The 17,091-nt window shown below is 67.0% G+C and overlaps 2 protein-coding genes across 5 annotated transcripts; one reads left to right on the top strand and one right to left on the bottom strand.

Annotated features, from left to right (window-relative positions):
- Positions 1 to 282: 282 nt before the first annotated feature.
- Positions 283 to 11,008, bottom strand: CBARP (CACN subunit beta associated regulatory protein). 4 transcript variants are annotated; one of them, XM_060094761.1, is made up of 11 exons: positions 10,965 to 11,008; positions 7,194 to 7,307; positions 6,903 to 7,098; positions 6,609 to 6,673; positions 6,451 to 6,499; positions 6,111 to 6,255; positions 5,735 to 5,906; positions 5,384 to 5,521; positions 4,757 to 4,967; positions 3,280 to 3,472; positions 283 to 2,281 (listed from the first exon to the last, which is right to left on the bottom strand). In XM_060094761.1, exons 2-11 carry the CDS (start codon positions 7,284 to 7,286, stop codon positions 1,231 to 1,233), a joined length of 2,313 nt encoding a protein of 770 aa, XP_059950744.1. In that variant the 5' UTR covers positions 7,287 to 7,307; positions 10,965 to 11,008; the 3' UTR covers positions 283 to 1,230. The 4 variants fall into 4 exon arrangements, with proteins under 4 accessions (XP_059950744.1, XP_059950743.1, XP_059950746.1 ...); XM_060094760.1 differs by lacking the exon at positions 10,965 to 11,008 and adding an exon at positions 9,010 to 9,294; XM_060094763.1 differs by lacking the exon at positions 10,965 to 11,008 and adding an exon at positions 9,010 to 9,294 and having other exon boundaries at positions 5,384 to 5,480; positions 5,735 to 5,830.
- Positions 11,009 to 11,729: 721 nt separating this feature from the next.
- ATP5F1D (ATP synthase F1 subunit delta) lies at positions 11,730 to 13,936 on the top strand. Its single transcript, XM_060092424.1, has 4 exons — positions 11,730 to 12,000; positions 12,501 to 12,654; positions 13,146 to 13,234; positions 13,354 to 13,936. Exons 1-4 carry the CDS (start codon positions 11,860 to 11,862, stop codon positions 13,474 to 13,476), a joined length of 507 nt encoding a protein of 168 aa, XP_059948407.1. The 5' UTR covers positions 11,730 to 11,859; the 3' UTR covers positions 13,477 to 13,936.
- Positions 13,937 to 17,091: the final 3,155 nt, after the last annotated feature.

The raw sequence follows: 17,091 nt of genomic DNA, 5'->3' as shown, positions 1-17,091 counted from the left end.
CCCTTTGTGGACCCCACAGTGGATGGGCTGGCCCGGGTCTGCAGGTCTTGCTGGTGGTGCCGGGTGGAGACGTGGGCCTCCCACGCGTGTCTGCCTCTGGCCATGCTGGATCTCTGTGCTCTCTGGTGACCTGGTCTCCCCAGAGCTCCACAGGCCCCTCTGCTCAGCCCAGGGGCCACAGCTCCACAGTGCAATGGCCAGGGGAGGCTGATCCCCTTCCCCCCAAGGCCTCTGTACTCTTGGGTCCCCAGAGAAAACCCAGAGCAAGTAAGAGTATGCAGTAAATATAATCAATCAGAAAACAACACAAACTCCATCACTGGATGGTACACAGACAGCACGAAGCTTCGAGGGGCGGGGCAGGGCGACTCAGCCTCTGGCGAGGGCTGCCCCATCTTTTGGCAATAAATAAAGCTTGGGAAACTTGAAACTTGGACCGTTTGGGTTTTGTGTCTCAAACACTGGTGAGTCCTGGCTGCTCTTTGGACGGTGTGGTTACGGGAAGTGCGGCCCGTTCAACATGCGGAGGGCGGGTTCAGGGTGCAGACACTGGGAGGGAGGGGACCGGGGGGCGTGTACAGGGCTGGGGGCGGCGGCGGCAGGTACGGTTATTGCTCGGAGGGGGCGCGGACTGCCGCGAGCATTCGCTGCGGTGAGGTAAACGGCTTCGGGGGCTTGGAGGCCACGGCCTCGAGCTCACCTCACAGCCCGGGCCCGCGCGCCCTCTCTTCGCGGAGCCTCGGCGCCCCTTGGTCCCTGCGCGTGCGCCTTAGCGCTATCTCCGGCGCGTGCGAACCGGACGCGTCTCTAGGCTCGATTGGTGTTGGGAGGGGCGCTCTGCGCATGCGTCTCGCACAGTCGGCGCGCATTGCCCCTCCAGGATGCAAGCCCTACGCATGCGCTTCCCGTTGCGTCGTGCCGGAGGCGCGGCACGGCGCCCACGGTCACTAGACCGAGGCCGCTGTCTGGGGCCAAGGGAAGTTGAATGTGGCCCTCGGAACCCCGAAGATGAGAATCCGCCACACTCCCTTTAGTCGACCCAATGAAGTGCCCGGAGGGGACTGTGTGCGTGCGCACTTTGGGCTGGTGCAGGGTGCCAGTGGCACTGCGCGCGTGCTTGAGGCCCGCGGTCCCAGCGCAGGCGCGCCAGGGCGTCGCGCCCCAGGTGTGTCCGCCGCCGAGGCCCCGCCGGTGCCGAATAAGCTGACGAGGTGGGCGCGGGGCGCAGGCTTAGACCGGGCTGTGGTCGGGGGACGTGGGTGCGGCCGCGGCCAGCGCAGGGGCCGCGGCGATGGGCTGGGCCAGGCGCGGCGGGAAGAGCCTGTCGTCGAGGCTGGCCGCCAGCTTGTCCAGCAGCGCGCCCGGGGGCCCGGCGCACAGGCCGGAGCCAGGGCAGCCGCCGCCGGGCTCCTCCTCGATGACGGGGATGGGAGGCGCGGCCGGGTCGTCGCCCGCGCGGCCGTCGGGTGGGCAGTCGACGCTGTCTCCGCGGCGCAGGGGCGCGCGCGCGGGGCGGGGGGCGCCGGGCTGGGCTGCGGGTGGGGCGGAGGGTGCGGCACGCGCGCCTGGGTCGCTGTGCTGCCGGCCGCGCTGCTGCCACTGCTTGCGCGCGTGGGGGTGCGGGTGCGCGCGCGCTCGGTGGCGCGCTGCGGCGGGCGGGGCGTCGTCGAAGTGCGGGTCGTGGCGCAGGAACTCGTGGAACAGCGCGTCTGTCTTCTCATCGATGCTGTAGTCGCGGCGCGGGGCACGGCGAGGCCAAGCGCGCGGGCTGCCAGGCCGGGCGGGTGCTTCAGGCACGGGACCCTCGAAGCTGCAGCCCACTGTGGCCTCGCGGCCCGAGCTCGTGAAGGAGGATTGCTTCTCGGGCGCGCTGGGGGGCCCGTCGTCGCCCGCGCCGCGGCCCTCGATGCTGGCATAGCCGCTGTCCATCTGCAGCAGCTTGCGCGGCCCGCCCGCCTCGCCGTCCGCCGTCCGCGGTGTGGGCGGCGGCGAGGGTGGCGGGAAGGCGGGTGCGGCGCCCCCGGAGCCCGAGCTGTCGCCGCTGCGCACCGAGTCGCGGTCGTTGCCGCTGCTGCTGTGGTCTGAGGCGGTGGCCGCGTGCAGCTCGAGCGAGGCGCGCAGGCTCCAGATGTCGCGGTAGATGGTTTGGGCCTGCTCTGGCCCCACGTCTCGCTCACCATCTGAGTCTTGCTGCTGCTCAGGCCCCGCGCTGACGCCGCACTCCGGGGGGAACTCGGGGCTCGCTCCTCCTGCGGCGCCCACCTCCTCGGCTGCCTCTAGCCTGCAAACCAGGCCGCAGCCGTCAGGAGGCAGCCCAGGCCCCCCGCACCCCCTCCCCGGCCACCCTGCCTCTGGGTCCGGGAGGGTGGGCACGGGTGGGAACCCTCTAGGGTTGGCCAGGCCCTGTGGAAGATGATGTATTTGTATGCTGCCTGTTCACTCTGCACTGGATGCTTTTCGGGTAAACCCGGAGCCGTCCTGGCGCCTGCCGTTCAACCAGGGCCTCTTACAGAATGTGACCAGAGCATCTGCTGCCACTGCAGGAGGTTGGCCCCTCGCCCAGAAAGAGTGAAGGCTCTTCTCGGGAGATGGCCTTCTTCGACTAGGAGCTTCGTGTACCAAGGGGTGGCTGGGATGGACTGGACCAAGCAGGGTCCAGCTCAGCCCGTACGCCTGGGTGACTCTGAGTGTGTCGCCTCAGCCCCCCACCGTAGACTGACAAGTAGCCAGGAGGAAGATACACACAAAGCAAGTGTTAACTATCCAGACCAGGAAATGCCCAAGAGTCGGGAGCCCTGCTTCCAGGAACTAGTTCCCCATCCCACTGATGTGGGCCCAGAGCTTCAGCAGAGTTGTCCTTGGGCTGGGGGAGGGGGTACCGCTGGCAGAAGTGGTCACAACAGTTCCTGAGTAGCGGCCATCCAGCCCTCAGGAGCATGGACAGGGGAGAGGGACCCTGGGGCCACAGCGGAACCCTTCAGGCTCCACCAGGAAGCAGCGATACCCACGCGGGCACATACCCACAGTGGCCCTACTTGAGTAGGCATTCTGTCTTGGAGGCCCTGCCCGCCCCTCTACCCTTACCCAGTCTCCCCCTGCTTCCCTCCTCTGGTCCGTGCTGGAGAGGTGGCCCCAGCGAGGCAGCCTCCGGGAAGGACGGTGGAGCCAGAGGAACACGACCGCCTGTCCGAAGGGCGGGGAGAGAGCTCCCTGGGCCACATATGGGGGACGGGGTGGGGCAGGGGCCCACCCCTAGCACCTCTATCTACTGAAAAATACCTGCCGAGAGTGGGGGGCGGGCTGGCGGGGCTGGTGGGGCTGGCCAGAAAGGGGCGGGGGCTCGGGAAGGCCACAGTGTCGCCAGCGCTGGCGATGTACTGGATGAAGTCCACGTGGGGGGCGTCCCCCTCCTCGTGCTCCATGCTCTCGCTGGCTGCCCGCTGCCGCTGGAAGTGGTGTCGCTTGGGGGAGCCTGTGCAGAGGAAGGTACAGCAGCCTGCCTGGGCCCCTCCCACCCCGGGCCCCGCCCCCTGATCCCTGAGCCAACAGAGCCAGCCTGGACCAGGTGAGCATGTACCCGGCCGTGCAGGTGGGGAAACCAAGGCACCCAGGGCAGAAAGGCCAGGACCGAAAGCCCGGCAGCCGGGGCGGGCGGGACTGGAGGTGCCAAGGCGGCAGCACTGGCCCGAGTGGCCCTGGCAGGCAGGTGTGGCCAGAGCACAGCCTTGTCCTGGACACCAGGTAACAGACACAGCCCGGCTAGAGTGCCGAAGAAGGCTGAAGGTGGGGGAGAGTGAGGGACAGGTGAGGGGGGAGAGGTGACGCCCTCTCCTGCCAGCTCCAGCCCTGCAGGCCCAGGGCCAGGACCCTCCCACAAGGGAGGCCTCAGTGGGAAAGCCTCAGGGGTGGGGATGACAGTCACCCAGCAAACAGGTTCTGGGCGCTTCTGTGCCTGCATTTGCCTATAAACACCTCCCGAATCACAGGCTCTGTCTGGGCTCCCAGTGGCGCAGTGGGACGAACCCTCCCCTCCCCTTCCCGGCCAGCAGCACTTCAGCCAGAACTCACCCCTCCCCCCACCCCACAGCAGCTGGAGCTGGGCCCCAACAAGGGGACTGGCACTGTCACTGGCCACGCACCTTCCCTGGCCTCCAACACTGCTCGTCCCCTCGCCCCGCCTTTCCTGGCAGTGGGACCCGCCACCTCCACCACAGGGCAGCAGGCACCCCAGCGGCCTGGCCCCGCTGAGCTCCCATGAGCAGGGATGGTTGTAGCTGTTGGTGCCACCTCCCCACCAAGACACACATGCATGGTCTTTGGGTTGAGGTGTGGAAGCCCTGTATCCAGGGCCCCGTGACCAGGGGTCTGCAGGATCGAAGGCCCACCACCTGTAGTTGTAAATAAAGTTTTATTGGCCAAAGCCGTACTCTTTTACACGCCATCTAGGGCTGCTTTCATGCCACCACAGCAGAAACACTGACCGCAGAGCCAAAAACACCATGCAGTGCCTCGTAGGTGACGCTCACTGATGCCCACTCTAGCCTGACAACCCCTGGTTTTTCCGGGGCTCAGCGTGCAGCGCTGGCTCTTCCTCCTGACCAGCTCTGACCTTGGGCGAGATGCCCGCTGGTAAGCGGGCGATGCTGGCCAGCATGGGGTGGGCGCTGGGGACCCCTCCCAGGGTGCAGAGCCGCCTGCTCCACATTCTCCTGGGGCCGCCCCTGGGCCTCGCTCCCCACCAGGGACCCTAGCTCACCTCTTGTGTCCAGACTGGATGCCCGCTGGCTGGGCTCCAGCTTCCATTTCTTGACCTTGAAGTAGGGGCTGGCCCCGTCTAGGCTGGCGTGGCGCCTCAGGCGGGTGAAGAACTGCAGGACGGGGCCTGCCCCAGAGGCTGGGCCCGCCTCCCCAGGCCCTGCTGCGGCCCCCGGCCCACCAGGCTTGGCACTCCTGGCCCCCGCGTCCAACTGTGAGGGAAGAGGGATGCTCTCAGACCCCCCAGCCCCTCCCTGCTGCCCTAGTGCCAGCCCAGCCCTGGCCACCCGGCACTCACACAGAAGGCAGAGGAAGAACAGGGGGCTGGGGGTGGGCTGGGGCCTCCTCCCCCCGAGACCCTGCCTGAGAGGCTCCCCAGGGCTCGGCCAGGCGCTGGCCACCTCTGTTTCCCCAGCCCTGGACAGAGGGGGTCCTGTCCCCTGGGCTGGGATAGGTCCCCGACCACACCCTCTGCAGCTGTTGGACTGCCCTGTGTGCGGGTGAGCCAGCCGTGCATGTGCCCTGTGTGCCACCTGCCCCTCTTCCCCCCAAGCTCGGGGACCAGGCAGGGGGCCACAGGCTGCCCCGTCCTGGAGTGGGACAGGGGATGCATGCGCGGGGGCCTCACCGAGGTGCCTTCCCCGGAGTCACTGGAAGCCGAGGGGCTGATCTCGAAGTCGGCAGGGCCCACGGCCGAGTTGTAGGGGTCACCTGGCAGGGCGGAGCTGGGGCCCACAGAGCGGCCGGTGAGGGCCTTCCCCGGGGGCTGTGGGACAGAGCCGGGGTGGGGAGGAAGCAGTGACAGGTCAAAGAGCACGGGTGGGGGGGGTGCGTGCTGGACCCGCCACCCGCTGGACCCGGCCAGGCCCCACTCCCCACCCAGAGGTGAAGGGCGCAGCCAGAGGGTGGGAAAAGTGGTGCCTGCTTGGGGAGAGTGGGCCGCCCCCAAGCTCCAGGCCAGCTGCCACCCCCAACTCACCTGGAATATGGCAAGGCTGGCCTTGGGGGCAGCCGTGGGGTGGGGTGTGGCGGTTGCACTGGCCTCGCCTGAGTCACACTCGTGGATGGTGACGATCTTGAGGGGCGGCAGGTGCAGGTGGGTGAGGCGGGCGTTCTTCAGGTGGTGGAAGTCCCCCTCGGTCAGGGTGTACCTGCGCCCAGCGCGCCTGCCCGTCACCTTGGGCGAGCTGGGTCCCTCTGCCCACGCCCCAGCGTCCTCCCTGGCCCCACTGTCACCCTGCCCACTGGGAGTGGGGGACAGCCAGGCACCGGCGGGGGCCAGCTCCCCCCCTCAAGCCCAGCGCAGGGAGGCAAGGTGACCTCCCAGGTGAGCCCCGGCACGGGGCCCTCCTTACCGGCGGCCCTTGTCCTGCGCCTTCCGGCTCTGCTCAAACAAGGCCGCCTCGTTGAAGGACACCCGGCGGCCGGTGGAGCTGGTGGACAGGAAGCGCTCGGTCTCGGCGTCCTGGCCCTCGGGCTCCTCCCCCCTGAACTCGGGGTCTGCGAGGAGAGCCAAGAGAGGGTGGGCCCCGGGTGGGCCGCGCCGGGCGCCGGCGGGCGGCTGGGCTGGGGGGCCGGGTCGGGAAGGGAGCGCCGAGGGCCCGACTGACCACCGGGGGCGGGGTGGGTGGGTGGAGGGCACTCGCTCATCCGCTCACACACTCACTCACGCAGCACGCGCCTGTGAGCACCTACGCGTGGGCTTAAGGAAACAGAGATGAGTCGGACTCGAGCTGCGCCCAGTCTGGTGGGGGAGACAGACAGACACAGATGGTCAGGCGGCCCGGGGTCGGGGGGGGGAGAGGGGGGGAGGGGGGCAGACGGGCGGTGAGGGGCCTGGGAGGGCTCCTCACCTTGGGCAGGGCGGGCGCCGTTGTCCAGGTAGCTGGTGGTGGTCTTCTCTGCTTCCTCTGTGGCTCTGGGGAGGGGCGGCAGGAGAGCAAAGTGGGCCAGAGGACACAGGGCGCTGCCCACGGGGTCCCCCGCAGGGCTCATGGCTACCGGGGCATCCTGAGCTCACGGGAGCCCACTCCCTCGGACCCACCCCATTCTCCCAGGCTCCCGCGCGGACACGTGGGCGCAGACACGTGGGCACCGTCACTCAGAAGCAGGCCCAGCGCCCCTGCGGCGGGGGCTCTCAGGCTGACCTGTCCCAGCTCCCCTGCGGGGCGGGGCGGGGCGTGGGGCTGGGGGCCCCGCGCACCTGTGGACGCGCCTGTGGACTTCCCAGCAGCGCCTGCAGAGCAGCAGCGCGCCCGACAGCACCACGAGCGTGCCCCCAATGAAGAGCGCCATCACCACCACCAGCAGCATGTAGTTGTCCAGGACAGGGTCGGGCTCCCCCTGCGGGGCCAGCGTCAAGGGTCAGGGACGGTGGGCGTGGACTCTGGCGGCCCCGCCCCCCGTCGTCCCCGCTCCCCCCACCCCCCCTCACTCACGGTGGGGCGGCCCGTGGCGTTGTCCCACGTCGTGGTCAGGGCGACCGTGGTGGAGGTGGTGGCGGCCGTGGCCATGGTGGCCGTGGGCTGCATTCTGAGGCTAGGAGGAGGGGCCTGGGGGGGGCAGGGCCTGCTCAGCTCCAGCTCCTCTGCCCCTCCTCCCGCTTTCCCGGGAGCTCGAGCAGGGGACCACACAGGGCGGCCCCACCCGGGTCAGATCAGACATCCATGTCCCCATCTTTGAAAAGGGGAGGCGCGTGCGTATCAACAGCTTCCCCAGCCGGTGGGGCCGGCCCGGCAAGGTGGCATGGGGCGGGAGCCCTCCCTGCCCAAGAAAGGAGAAGCGCCTCTACGATAAATAGGCAAACTGAGGCCGTCAACTCACTACCGCCAGACCCCAGGGGCCCTGCCTGCACCATCAGGGAGCGGGAGGGGCCGCCTGGGCCCCAGGAGACTGGTTCCAGAATAGCGGGGACTCGGGCCATCCCTGGGGCTGGCCAGCCCGGGGAGGGGGCGGAGGGGCTGAGCGCCGGGACTCCAGGTTACGACTCCTGGAGGTACAGGTTCCCCCTCCGCCCAGTGCCGGTGGGAGTGAAAAGGCCAAAGGAGGCGCATCTGTTCCCAACCCTCAAGAATCTGGTTCCCATGGCGACTGAGCGAGCAGGCCAAGCTGGGGGGGGGGCGGGTTGCCAGGGAGCACTAGGGAGGGGAGGGGGCGCGGGGGAGGGAGGCCTCCTGCAGGGGCGGCTGGAGCCAGCCCCGGGCGGCAAGATGGCTGCTGCCGCCGCCGCCCGCCGGTGCCCGGTCGGCGGCGTGCCCCCGCCGCACCCGTCCCCGGCCGAGCCGGCCGGGCTCCACGTCTGCCTGACGCCGGGGGCACTGAGGCAGAGAGGGTCTCAGCTCTCGTGAGAGGGACTGCCTGGACTTTGCACCTGACCGCCCTCCCCAACACGCGGCTCTTCCCGGCGGGAAGGACCGGTGGCCGCATTCTGGAATCTCAGGAAACCGAATCCGGGGCCGGGATGACCAGCAGCCCTGAGTGGGCACGGCGCGCGGCCCTTCCCCACAGGAAAGGGAAAGCCTGTGCACAGGTTCCAGCGCCCCCAACCCTTTGGGACTTTCATCCTACTCGACAGCGAGGGAAACTGAGGCCCATAGCAGGGGAGGGTCCTGGAAAAGCCAGGTGTCCTCGGCACTTCGGGTCAGAGGCTGGCCGCGGCTCCCCTGCATTCTCGGGGGGGGGGACGCCTCTATGTAGGCCGGGAAATGAGTTCAGGTTAGAGGGGGAGGGGGCAGAGGCACAGGGACGATGACAGGAGACCAGGAAAGACGGCAGGAGGCCGAAGGGGAAGGGAGGTGGACTCCTAGGGAGCAGGTGGGGACGGGAGACCAGGGCGGAGGTTGCCCACGGGCCACCCTAAAGTCCCGCCGGGCCGCGGCTCCCGATCGAGCTCGCCACCGCGCCCACCCCCGCTTCCCCAACCGGCCCCGGGGACCGGGATGGCGAGCAATGAGATGCAGAGAGCCGACCTCGGGCACATCTCAACCCCGGGCTAAGCCCGGGAGCGGAAACGCCACGGCTCTCGCCGAATCTCTCAGGGGGAAACTGAGGCTGAGGGAGGGCGTGGGCGAGGGTGGCCGAAGAGGGGTGCAGAGCCTGGCATGTCGGCCCCCACGCCAGCCCTGGCCCCTCCGCTCCCTGCCTCCGGCCTCGCCGCCTCGCGGGAGAGGGCCGGTGGTCTCTAGCCAGGGCGGGCCGTGCGGCCTCGGCCTGTCCCCCGCCCGCCCCGGTGCAGCCCCAGGCCCGCGCGCCTACCTCAGCGCCGGGGCGCGCGGCCCATGGGCGGCGGGCGGGCTGCTGCACGGCGCTCCCGGCGGGCTCCGGCGCCCGGTAGCCGCGGAGCAGGCGGAGAATTTATGAATGGAGAGCTCGGCGCGCGGGGGAGGCAGGCGCGAGAGGAGGGGTCACACACGTGACCGCGCTGGCGGCCAGCCCGCTCCGACCCGCTCGGTGCCGCCCGGTGCTGCCGGGTCCCCGGCCGGCCGCCCCCACCGCGCTCGCCGCCGCTTCTCGCTTGCTCCGTGGCGGCCACCGCCTCCCCGTCCCTTCCGGCGGGGGCGGGGGGCGGAGCCTGTGCTCCTGGGCGCCCCCTCCCCACGCGGAGCCGCCCTCTCCCGAGACAGCTGAATCTCCGCCCCCGGCCCTTGCGGCACGATTCCCCGACCTCCCCTGGATCCCCGGGGACGGGGGACCAAAGGGGTGTTGGTCCCAGGGCGCACGACTCCCCGCAGCCTGGAGTCCGTGGGTGCCCAGACTCCCTATCCATCGCTTCCCCGGTTTGGGAGTCTCCGGGGTGCACAGCCTAGGGGCTCCGGGGCACATGTCCCACTTTTCTTCCCCTACGTGGGCAGCACTGTCAGGGTTGTTTTGTTAGGATGAGCAGCAAAGATAATGGAACACAACGCATTCTGAGTGCCACCAGGGCTTGCCCTGGGTGAGGTGACAACAGGACTACCCCTGCAGAAACCCCATGCCTGGTCAACCCCAAAGCTGCTCTTTCTCAGACAGTTGTGCCTCATCCTTCAAGATGCTCAGGCCACCAATCTGCCACCAGCCTGGTCAGGGTCCCATCCCAGCCTGCCTGGCCGTGTGTTCAGCACAGCACAATGGCACCCCTTTCTCCTCTAGTGAAAGAGGAAGGCCCAGTCCAACCTCAGGGCCTTTGCACGTGCAGGTGCCAGGCCTGGACAGCTTATCCCCTCCGGAGCTTCCTTCACCTCTTTCCCAACGACAAATTCTTCATCTCCTCTTGACTCCCTTTGCTAACAAAGCAACTCCCACCCCACATTCCGGACCTCTGCTGCGCTTTGCTCCTCTCCGAGGCCCTGCACGTCGTTGCCTGTTACTTGTTACTCTGCGTTGTGTCCCTTCTCAACCCTGCCCCCACTGCGGTGACCTCCAAAAGCAGTTCATTTACAGCTGGGTCCGCGAGCAGAGCATAGCACAGGGGTGGCACCCTGGAGAGAAGGTGTGTGTCCAGTGGATGAAAGGGTGACACTGCCCAAGGAGGGCAAGGGGCAGTCAAGTGGACAATTACCCGGGAAGGCTGGCTCCAGGCATGTGGGAACTGCATGGGCAAAGTCCCTGAGGTCCTCAAGTGTGTGGGCTGAAGGTGAATGTGTTGGAGGACCAGGGGGAAGCAGCTTGTGTTCCCAGCAGGGGAATGATGTGGTCCCTCTGGCTGTTTGTGGAGAAGGCGCCGTGGTGAAGCTAGGGGAGGAGCCTGGGGCCATCCAAGCCAGTAAAGGTAGCTGCAGGGGCCAAGCTGGGTGGCTTGTCGATGGGTACACCAGAGAATTCCAGGATAAACCCGGGTTGGGGACCTGAGTAACAGGTGATGCCCCGACCCCTTGGCTACTCTGGAGTGGGGATTAGAGACAAGTCCAATAGATGGGTCTGAGAAGCATATGAGAATAGGCCTCCATTCCAGTAGGATCCAACCCGTGCACGGGACGCACCCCTAAGAAATGGGAGCAAGAGCTTCCCTCTGCACACACCCGACTAGGGCCAGGATGCCCAGCGCATAAAGACTGATTCCACGAGTACCCCTCACAGCGCTGGCCTAGAGAGGGGTCGGGGGCCTGGGCGCCAGGCCCCGGGCCTCCCTGGTGTGGGAGACTCTTTCGGCCACAGCACCTACCCAGCCACGAGCCCAGGTGTGACACCCCCCCACCCGCCCCACCCGCTCCCTGCATCCGTCCGCTCCTCACCCAAGGCCCTTCCGGATGTGGACCCCAGCCCGGTCTAGCCGGACTCCACGTTTTCCCTGAGCCCAAGGTGGGGGCTGGGGCCCAACCCGGGGTGCCGACCTGCCCGCGCGCGGGGGCGGAGCGGTGACGTCAGCGCCGCGAGCGAGGCTGCGCGGGCCGCGGTGACGTCCGCGGAGCCCGGGGCCGCCCGCGCACGCGTCCCTGCGTCAGCAGCGCGCGGAGGCGGTGGCCGGGAGGGGCTGCGGGGGGCGCATCTCCGGGCGCGGCGCGCCCTCTGCCGGCGCCATTGGAGTTGCAGCCAAGAGATTCCTACACCGCTGGACGCTTACGGGAGCTGGACACTCCGCCTGAGATACCGTTCCCGGGACGCCTGCACCTCCTACAGTCACAGCCTGCCCCATCCGGCCCCCATACTCTGCTTTTTCATTTTTAAGTATTTGTCACCTCCTAAAATACTGTACAATTTATTACGTTGAGTGTCTGTTAAACGCCTCCACCACCCCAAACTAGAGCAGGAATCTTAATATTTCCCTGATGTCTCCCCAGGGCCTGACATCCAATGAGCGCCCCAAAAATCTTGAATTAAGTGTCTCTTTCTCCGCGCGGGCTTCTGGTCCTCCCCGTGCAGAGCCCTGTAACCGACCCCCGCACCTGACCACCGGGCTGGGAGATCTTGCAGGAAGGAAACTACAACTCCCAGCATGCCGCACGTCCAGGCTGTTCACCGTCTTCAACATCGCGCACAGCGCGCCGGGAGTCGTAGTTCGCGCCTGCGCCCTCGTCGGGATTCCTCTCCCAGAAGTCCTCGAGCGTCGTTCTCCTCGACCTCCAGGCCGCTGGCATCCAGCCGGAGTCCGCCCGCCCCTGCTCCGCTGTCCGCCGTCCGCCCGCCATCATGCTGCCCGCCGCGTTTCTCCGCCGCCCGGGCCTGGGCCGCCTCGTGCGCCAGGCCCGCGCCTACGCCGAGGCCGCCGCCGCCCCGGCCCCCGCCGCGGGCCTGGGACAGATGTCTTTCACCTTCGCCTCACCCACGCAGGTTCGGACGTCCGCCGGTCTCGAGACCCCATTCTGGACCCCGCGTCCGCGCCCCTTCCCCCGTGTGACCCAGGATCCGAGCCCCCAACCCTCAGGTCGGCAACCCCCATTCCGGACCCGCGCCCCTCCCCCGTGTGGTCCGGGATCAGACCGCCCAACTTTCAGGTCGCCCTTCAGCCAGCCCCCCATTTCGATGTGCGCCCTTCCTCACGGGTTCAGAACCTGAGTCCCTGGGCACCTTTCTTGTACGCTCCTCCGCAGGCGCCTCGCTGGTTTTGCCTTGACCGCGTCTCCTTACCCTAGGGCTAGGGTGCCTGGATTCCATTGTCAACTAGATGAAGGCGCTGCAGTCCTGCACGAGGACCCCACCGAAGCATCGGCTGCCTCCGTGTCCCCCGTCAGCTTTCACTCCTGCCTTGGTTGTTTAACTGTGGGGGAGACTGACTGCTGTTCCCAGAGGGACTAGCCTGAAGTGACCCTTTCTTTATGTGTTTTGTCTAGGTGTTCTTCAATGGCGCCAACGTTCGACAGGTGGACGTGCCCACGCAGACCGGAGCGTTTGGCATCTTGGCAGCCCACGTACCCACACTGCAGGTCCTGCGACCAGGGCTGGTTGTGGTCCACGCTGAGGACGGCACCATCTCCAAATACTTTGGTGAGTTGATTGGGAGGGCAGAGGGAAGGGGCTGGGTGGGAGATGCTTGTCTCAACGAGCTAGTTCTCGTTTCAGTTGGCAGCGTCAGGAAGGGCACCAAGGATATAGAACTCCCCGGCACTGGGCTGGGTGTAGTTAGGGATGTAAGTGGTCAGCAGTGGGCTTGGCGGGGGCCCATCGGAGGAGAAAGGATCCTCAATTCGGAGGAGGTTTTCCAGAGCGTGGCCCCAGCGGTACAACCCAGACTGGAACCCAGCTCCGGCTCACTCCTAACCCTAGCTCAACTCCTGGGCTGCTGGGCAAAAGGAGGGGGCTCTGTCCCCATGTCCAGTCTGCGGTAGATGCACTTGGTGGCCCCCTTCACTTGTGTGCTGGGGCCTTTGGATTCTGGAGCCACGCTGTGTGGTCACCCTCCTGGCCCTGCAGGGGCTCTGGGGCTGACTGTGTCCCCACGCCCATACATGGACCTCTCACTCCCCCTCCTCCTGCAGTGAGCAGTGGCTCGGTCACAGTAAACGCTGACTCTTCGGTGCAGTTACTGGCCGAGGAAGCCGTCACACTGGACATGCTGGATCTGGGGGTGAGTGTCCCAGGGGAAGCTGGTGCTCCAAGCGGCCAAGAAGTCCCCAACTGCAGGGAGGGAACGGGTACCGGGCTGGGCTCCTTGCTTCGCCCTCACCCGCCACCCACCCCCTGCAGGTGGCCAAGGCGAACCTGGAGAAGGCGCAGTCGGAGCTGTTGGGGGCCACGGACGAGGCCATGAGGGCCGAGATCCAAATCCGCATCGAGGCCAATGAGGCCTTGGTGAAGGCCCTGGAGTAGGCGGTGCGTGCCCCACGCTGGCTCTGGCAGGGAGACTGGGCCAGAGCTGGGCAGGGGATGGCCTGGCGTGAGGACCCAGCTCCTGTGGGTGCAGGCTGGCTGGGAGGCTCGGGGAGTGAGCCTGGGGGAGCCATCCTCGCTAGGGAAGCCACCAGGGGGCAGCACAGTGCCGGCGTCCGCCCAGAGCGCCTTTCAGGGCTCTGCCTCTCTGTGGTGAATAAGCCAGGGAAACAAGCCAGCTCTGGCAGGCCTGGGGGCTGGGGTCAAGGTCGGGCACTTGCCCTACCCTTGGGGATTACTCTCACCCCGGAGGGCTCTTCTCCCACCTCCTAAGATCTCCCCAACCTGACGTGCTGGCCACCACTCCTCTGCCGCATCTGCCGCAGAGACCTCTGCTCCCAGCCACCGGCAACGGACAGCCTGCTCCCTGCCCGAACCCTCATTAAACACCTGGAATCCAGTTTGCATACGCTGACTTTATCCTGCTTGGTGGTGGGCTCGAGACCCAGCGCGGCCTCTCCCCCAGTTTCCTGTGTGTGCGCAGCAAGGTGGGGCAGCCAGCCTCAGCCTTCCCAGCTCAGCAGGCTGTAGTCTGGACCGCCTGGGGTGTTGGCGGTGGGGGCTCAGCTCGCAAAACCAGGCTGGGTTGTGGGAAGGCTGTTGGCTGTCACGCTGGGAGGGTGGGCACAGGCAAAGGTCACCAGCCAGGGCTGGAGACGGCAGGCAGCAGCGTGGCTGCCACTTCTGGGCTGGGCCTGGGCTGCTGGACAGACATGAGGCTCTGCCAGGTTCCAGACTGTGACGTCTGTCCCGTGGGCTCCCCGGCCCCGCCCCAGCTGCACTAGGAGGGGTGGGTCCTGCCTGCTCCCACGGAGGCCCTGCCCTGTGCCTGCCTAGCCTGTGGGTGGCCCTAGCTGGCCAGGTGCCCGATCCCTGGTAGTGTTGGCACCTCCGTGGCACCCAGGCCCCTGGACTGGCCCCAGATGGGTGGGGTGGCCGGGCGGGGGCGGTCCTGGCACCTTGAAGCTTCAGCGCTGTCCCATTTCTTTCAGCCAGTAACTCACTTTTGCAACCATGGGGGTGGCCCAGGCACTGGCCACCTCCTTGCCCCCCTCCCTGGCCCTGGGTCAGAGCAGAGCTGGTGGGGCATTTCAGGGTGGTGAGTGTGTGGGAAAGCTTGGGCCTCTCGGTGTGTCACCGGCAGCCAGAAGGTGACGGAGAAGCCACTCCCGGGCTTGTCATTGGCACGGGTGGGCTGTGTGGTCTTGTGTCACAGTCCTATGCGAATGACTGTCCCGTAGCTGCCTCTGAGGCTCGATGTCCGGGGAGCCTCCGGGCAAGCTTGCAGCTCTGGGCGGTGTCCGTCTGGGGCTTGCTCCTTCTGTGCAGGTGAGGTCCAAGCAGCTGGCCCCCACTTCCTCAGGAAACCCCAGCTCAGCTAAAGCTGGGACAGCCATGGGGTCACAGATGCAGCCCCACTCCTCCCCTCCTTGTCTCCCGGCTTAGAGCCCAGGTCTTTGAGTTCCTGGACTGGCTTCTCATCTGTTCTATAAATAAGGGCAAGGACACAGCTGGGGGCTGGTGGGGGCTGGTGGGAGGAGACCCTGGACCAGTGGTCCTCACACCAGGGAACCTGCCTGCACCATCACCCCCTGAGGCCACAGCCCGGGGCTATGGGACATAGCCACACAGCTAGGACCCCCAGCACGGTGCAGGCCCTCTGGAGGACATGCACGCCTCAGAGCCCGGCCTGGGGACACCTGTGCCCGAACGGCTTCAGGAACAGCCTGTGCTGGCCAGGCTGCATCCTGGGGTGGGAGGCACCCAGGGTGGGATGGGCCACAGGGCCAGGAACCAGGGGTCACGACCCCTTCTGAGAGTGCAGGCCTTGGGCCTTGTGGGGCCAGGCAGTGCCCAAGGGTTCATCTCCCTCCCAGGAAGGGGTCCCCTCGTGCCTTGAGTGCGCTCATGGCCTGGGACTGCCCCCCATAGCACAGGGATGCTATGAGTGGGAGAGAACAGGCCTTAGGCTGATCTGGCACATTTATCAACTTGGACTTGCAAAGCCAGGCAGGGGCCACTGGTCCCCTCCCCTGTGTGTGTGACCCTCAGGGGCCCCATACCAGGAGACAGCCCACTTCCCTGCAGGCAGACGAACCAGGCCCTGTGAGATCACAGACCCGCTGGAGGTCTCAGCCACACCCCACCCAGCGCCACCTGCCCACATGAGGGTCCCACCTGGCCTGTCCCTCCGTGAGCCCTCCAGCGTTAAGATGCTCCAGCTTCAGAGCGCATGGTTCCCTGTGCTGCCTTCCTGCTCTCCCTGCAGGCAGAGCAGGCCAGGCCCACAGACCCTCAGCCCGGCCCCACCACCGGGTCTCGGGGCACTCATGAGAGCCTCTGGTGCTTTGCGCTGACTTGCTTCTCACCCGAGCAGTGTTCTGTTTGTCTGGCAAACTCCTATCTGTGCCTCAACCCCAGCCTCCTGATCCCCTCCCTCAAGCCCAGCCCTGACCCTGTGGGGCTGGGAGTGTCTGGGTGTGCCTGTGAGAGGGTGGGGGGCCAGAGGCTGCAGGACCCTTGGGTAGGAGCAGGAGGCAGACCTGGAAAGGAGCACAGCCCTGGGAGGGGCCCCCAGGGCAAGGCTGGGGGCGGAGGTGGTCAGGTCAGATAAAGGGAGACACCAGATAAGTGGACAAGTGGCCTGGGGTCCCCCTCCTCTGGACAGAGAGTGAGGGACGACCAAGAGGGCCCTACCCTCAGCCAGGGTCATCCTTAGAAAGCCCCCTGACACAGGGCGACCTGTAGGGACACACCTGAGGACGTGCCAGGCTTCTGCCTGTTAATGGCTGCATGGCCTCAGTTTCCTCACCTGTAAAATGGATAGGGTGATTACCCCCACCACAAAGGCAGGACACCAGCAGGTGAGCATGCCTGATGGGATGATGGCAATATTGTCAGGCCTAGGTGAGGGCCCCACATTCCCAGGCTCCAGAGTGATGTCTGCTGTGTTCTCTCACTTCATTCTACTGCCACCCTGCAGAAACTGAGGCTCACAAAGGTCAGTACCCTATGGGGTCACAAAGCCCAGCGGGTGGTGACTGGATGCACAAGGCAGGCCTGGCGCTGGTGAATCGCTCCATAAATGCCCTCTGAGGTCACCGTTAAGGGATGCAGTTGGCCGGGCCGCCAGGGCAGCTGGCAGGGGCCCCCCCACTGCAGGCAGGTGACCCCAGCCTGTTTTCCTGGACCGAGGCCGCTGACTCAGGCCCCCTTTCTCGCTCCCCCACGCGGGCGCCCCCAGGCGGAAGCACTCGGCCAGAAAGGGGGCGGGGCAGGGAATTCAGCTGTGCACCCCGAAACCCCTTAGCACGGGCCGGAGTGCGGGTGCGCCCGAGTGGTCAACGCGGCCGACTGTGACCCCGGGTTCGTAGCATTCAAGGAGCGCCACCCCCTCCCCGTTTAAAATGCGAGATTTAGGGGGCGAGTGGCCCAGGCCCGACGGCACCCCAGGGCCCTGGCCGGCAGGCAGGGGCGGGGGCCGGCCTGCGTCACCGCCTGCCCGGCCCCCCGCCCCCTGGCCGCCCAAACTCCACCCCGAGGGAAGGCGGCGCG

Source organism: Mesoplodon densirostris, chromosome 3, assembly GCF_025265405.1.
Source record: "Mesoplodon densirostris isolate mMesDen1 chromosome 3, mMesDen1 primary haplotype, whole genome shotgun sequence".
Lineage (NCBI taxonomy): Eukaryota > Metazoa > Chordata > Mammalia > Artiodactyla > Ziphiidae > Mesoplodon > Mesoplodon densirostris.
The sequence above is the reverse complement of the archived record's forward strand: the minus strand, read 5'-3'. Positions and strand labels throughout refer to the sequence as shown.

Bases quoted from the DNA above. Each gene is read 5' to 3' on its own strand.
- CBARP (XM_060094761.1), bottom strand. From the start codon at position 7,286: ATGCAGCCCACGGCCACCATGGCCACGGCCGCCACCACCTCCACCACG. The intron at 5,522-5,734 runs GTGAGTTGGGGG...TCTGTCCCACAG, and splicing joins CCAGCCTTGCCATATTCCAG to CCCCCGGGGAAGGCCCTCAC. The intron at 4,968-5,383 runs GTGAGGCCCCCG...CTTCCCTCACAG, and splicing joins ACTCCGGGGAAGGCACCTCG to TTGGACGCGGGGGCCAGGAG.
- ATP5F1D (XM_060092424.1), top strand. From the start codon at position 11,860: ATGCTGCCCGCCGCGTTTCTCCGCCGCCCGGGCCTGGGCCGCCTCGTG. The intron at 12,001-12,500 runs GTTCGGACGTCC...TGTTTTGTCTAG, and splicing joins CCTTCGCCTCACCCACGCAG to GTGTTCTTCAATGGCGCCAA. The intron at 13,235-13,353 runs GTGAGTGTCCCA...CACCCCCTGCAG, and splicing joins TGGACATGCTGGATCTGGGG to GTGGCCAAGGCGAACCTGGA.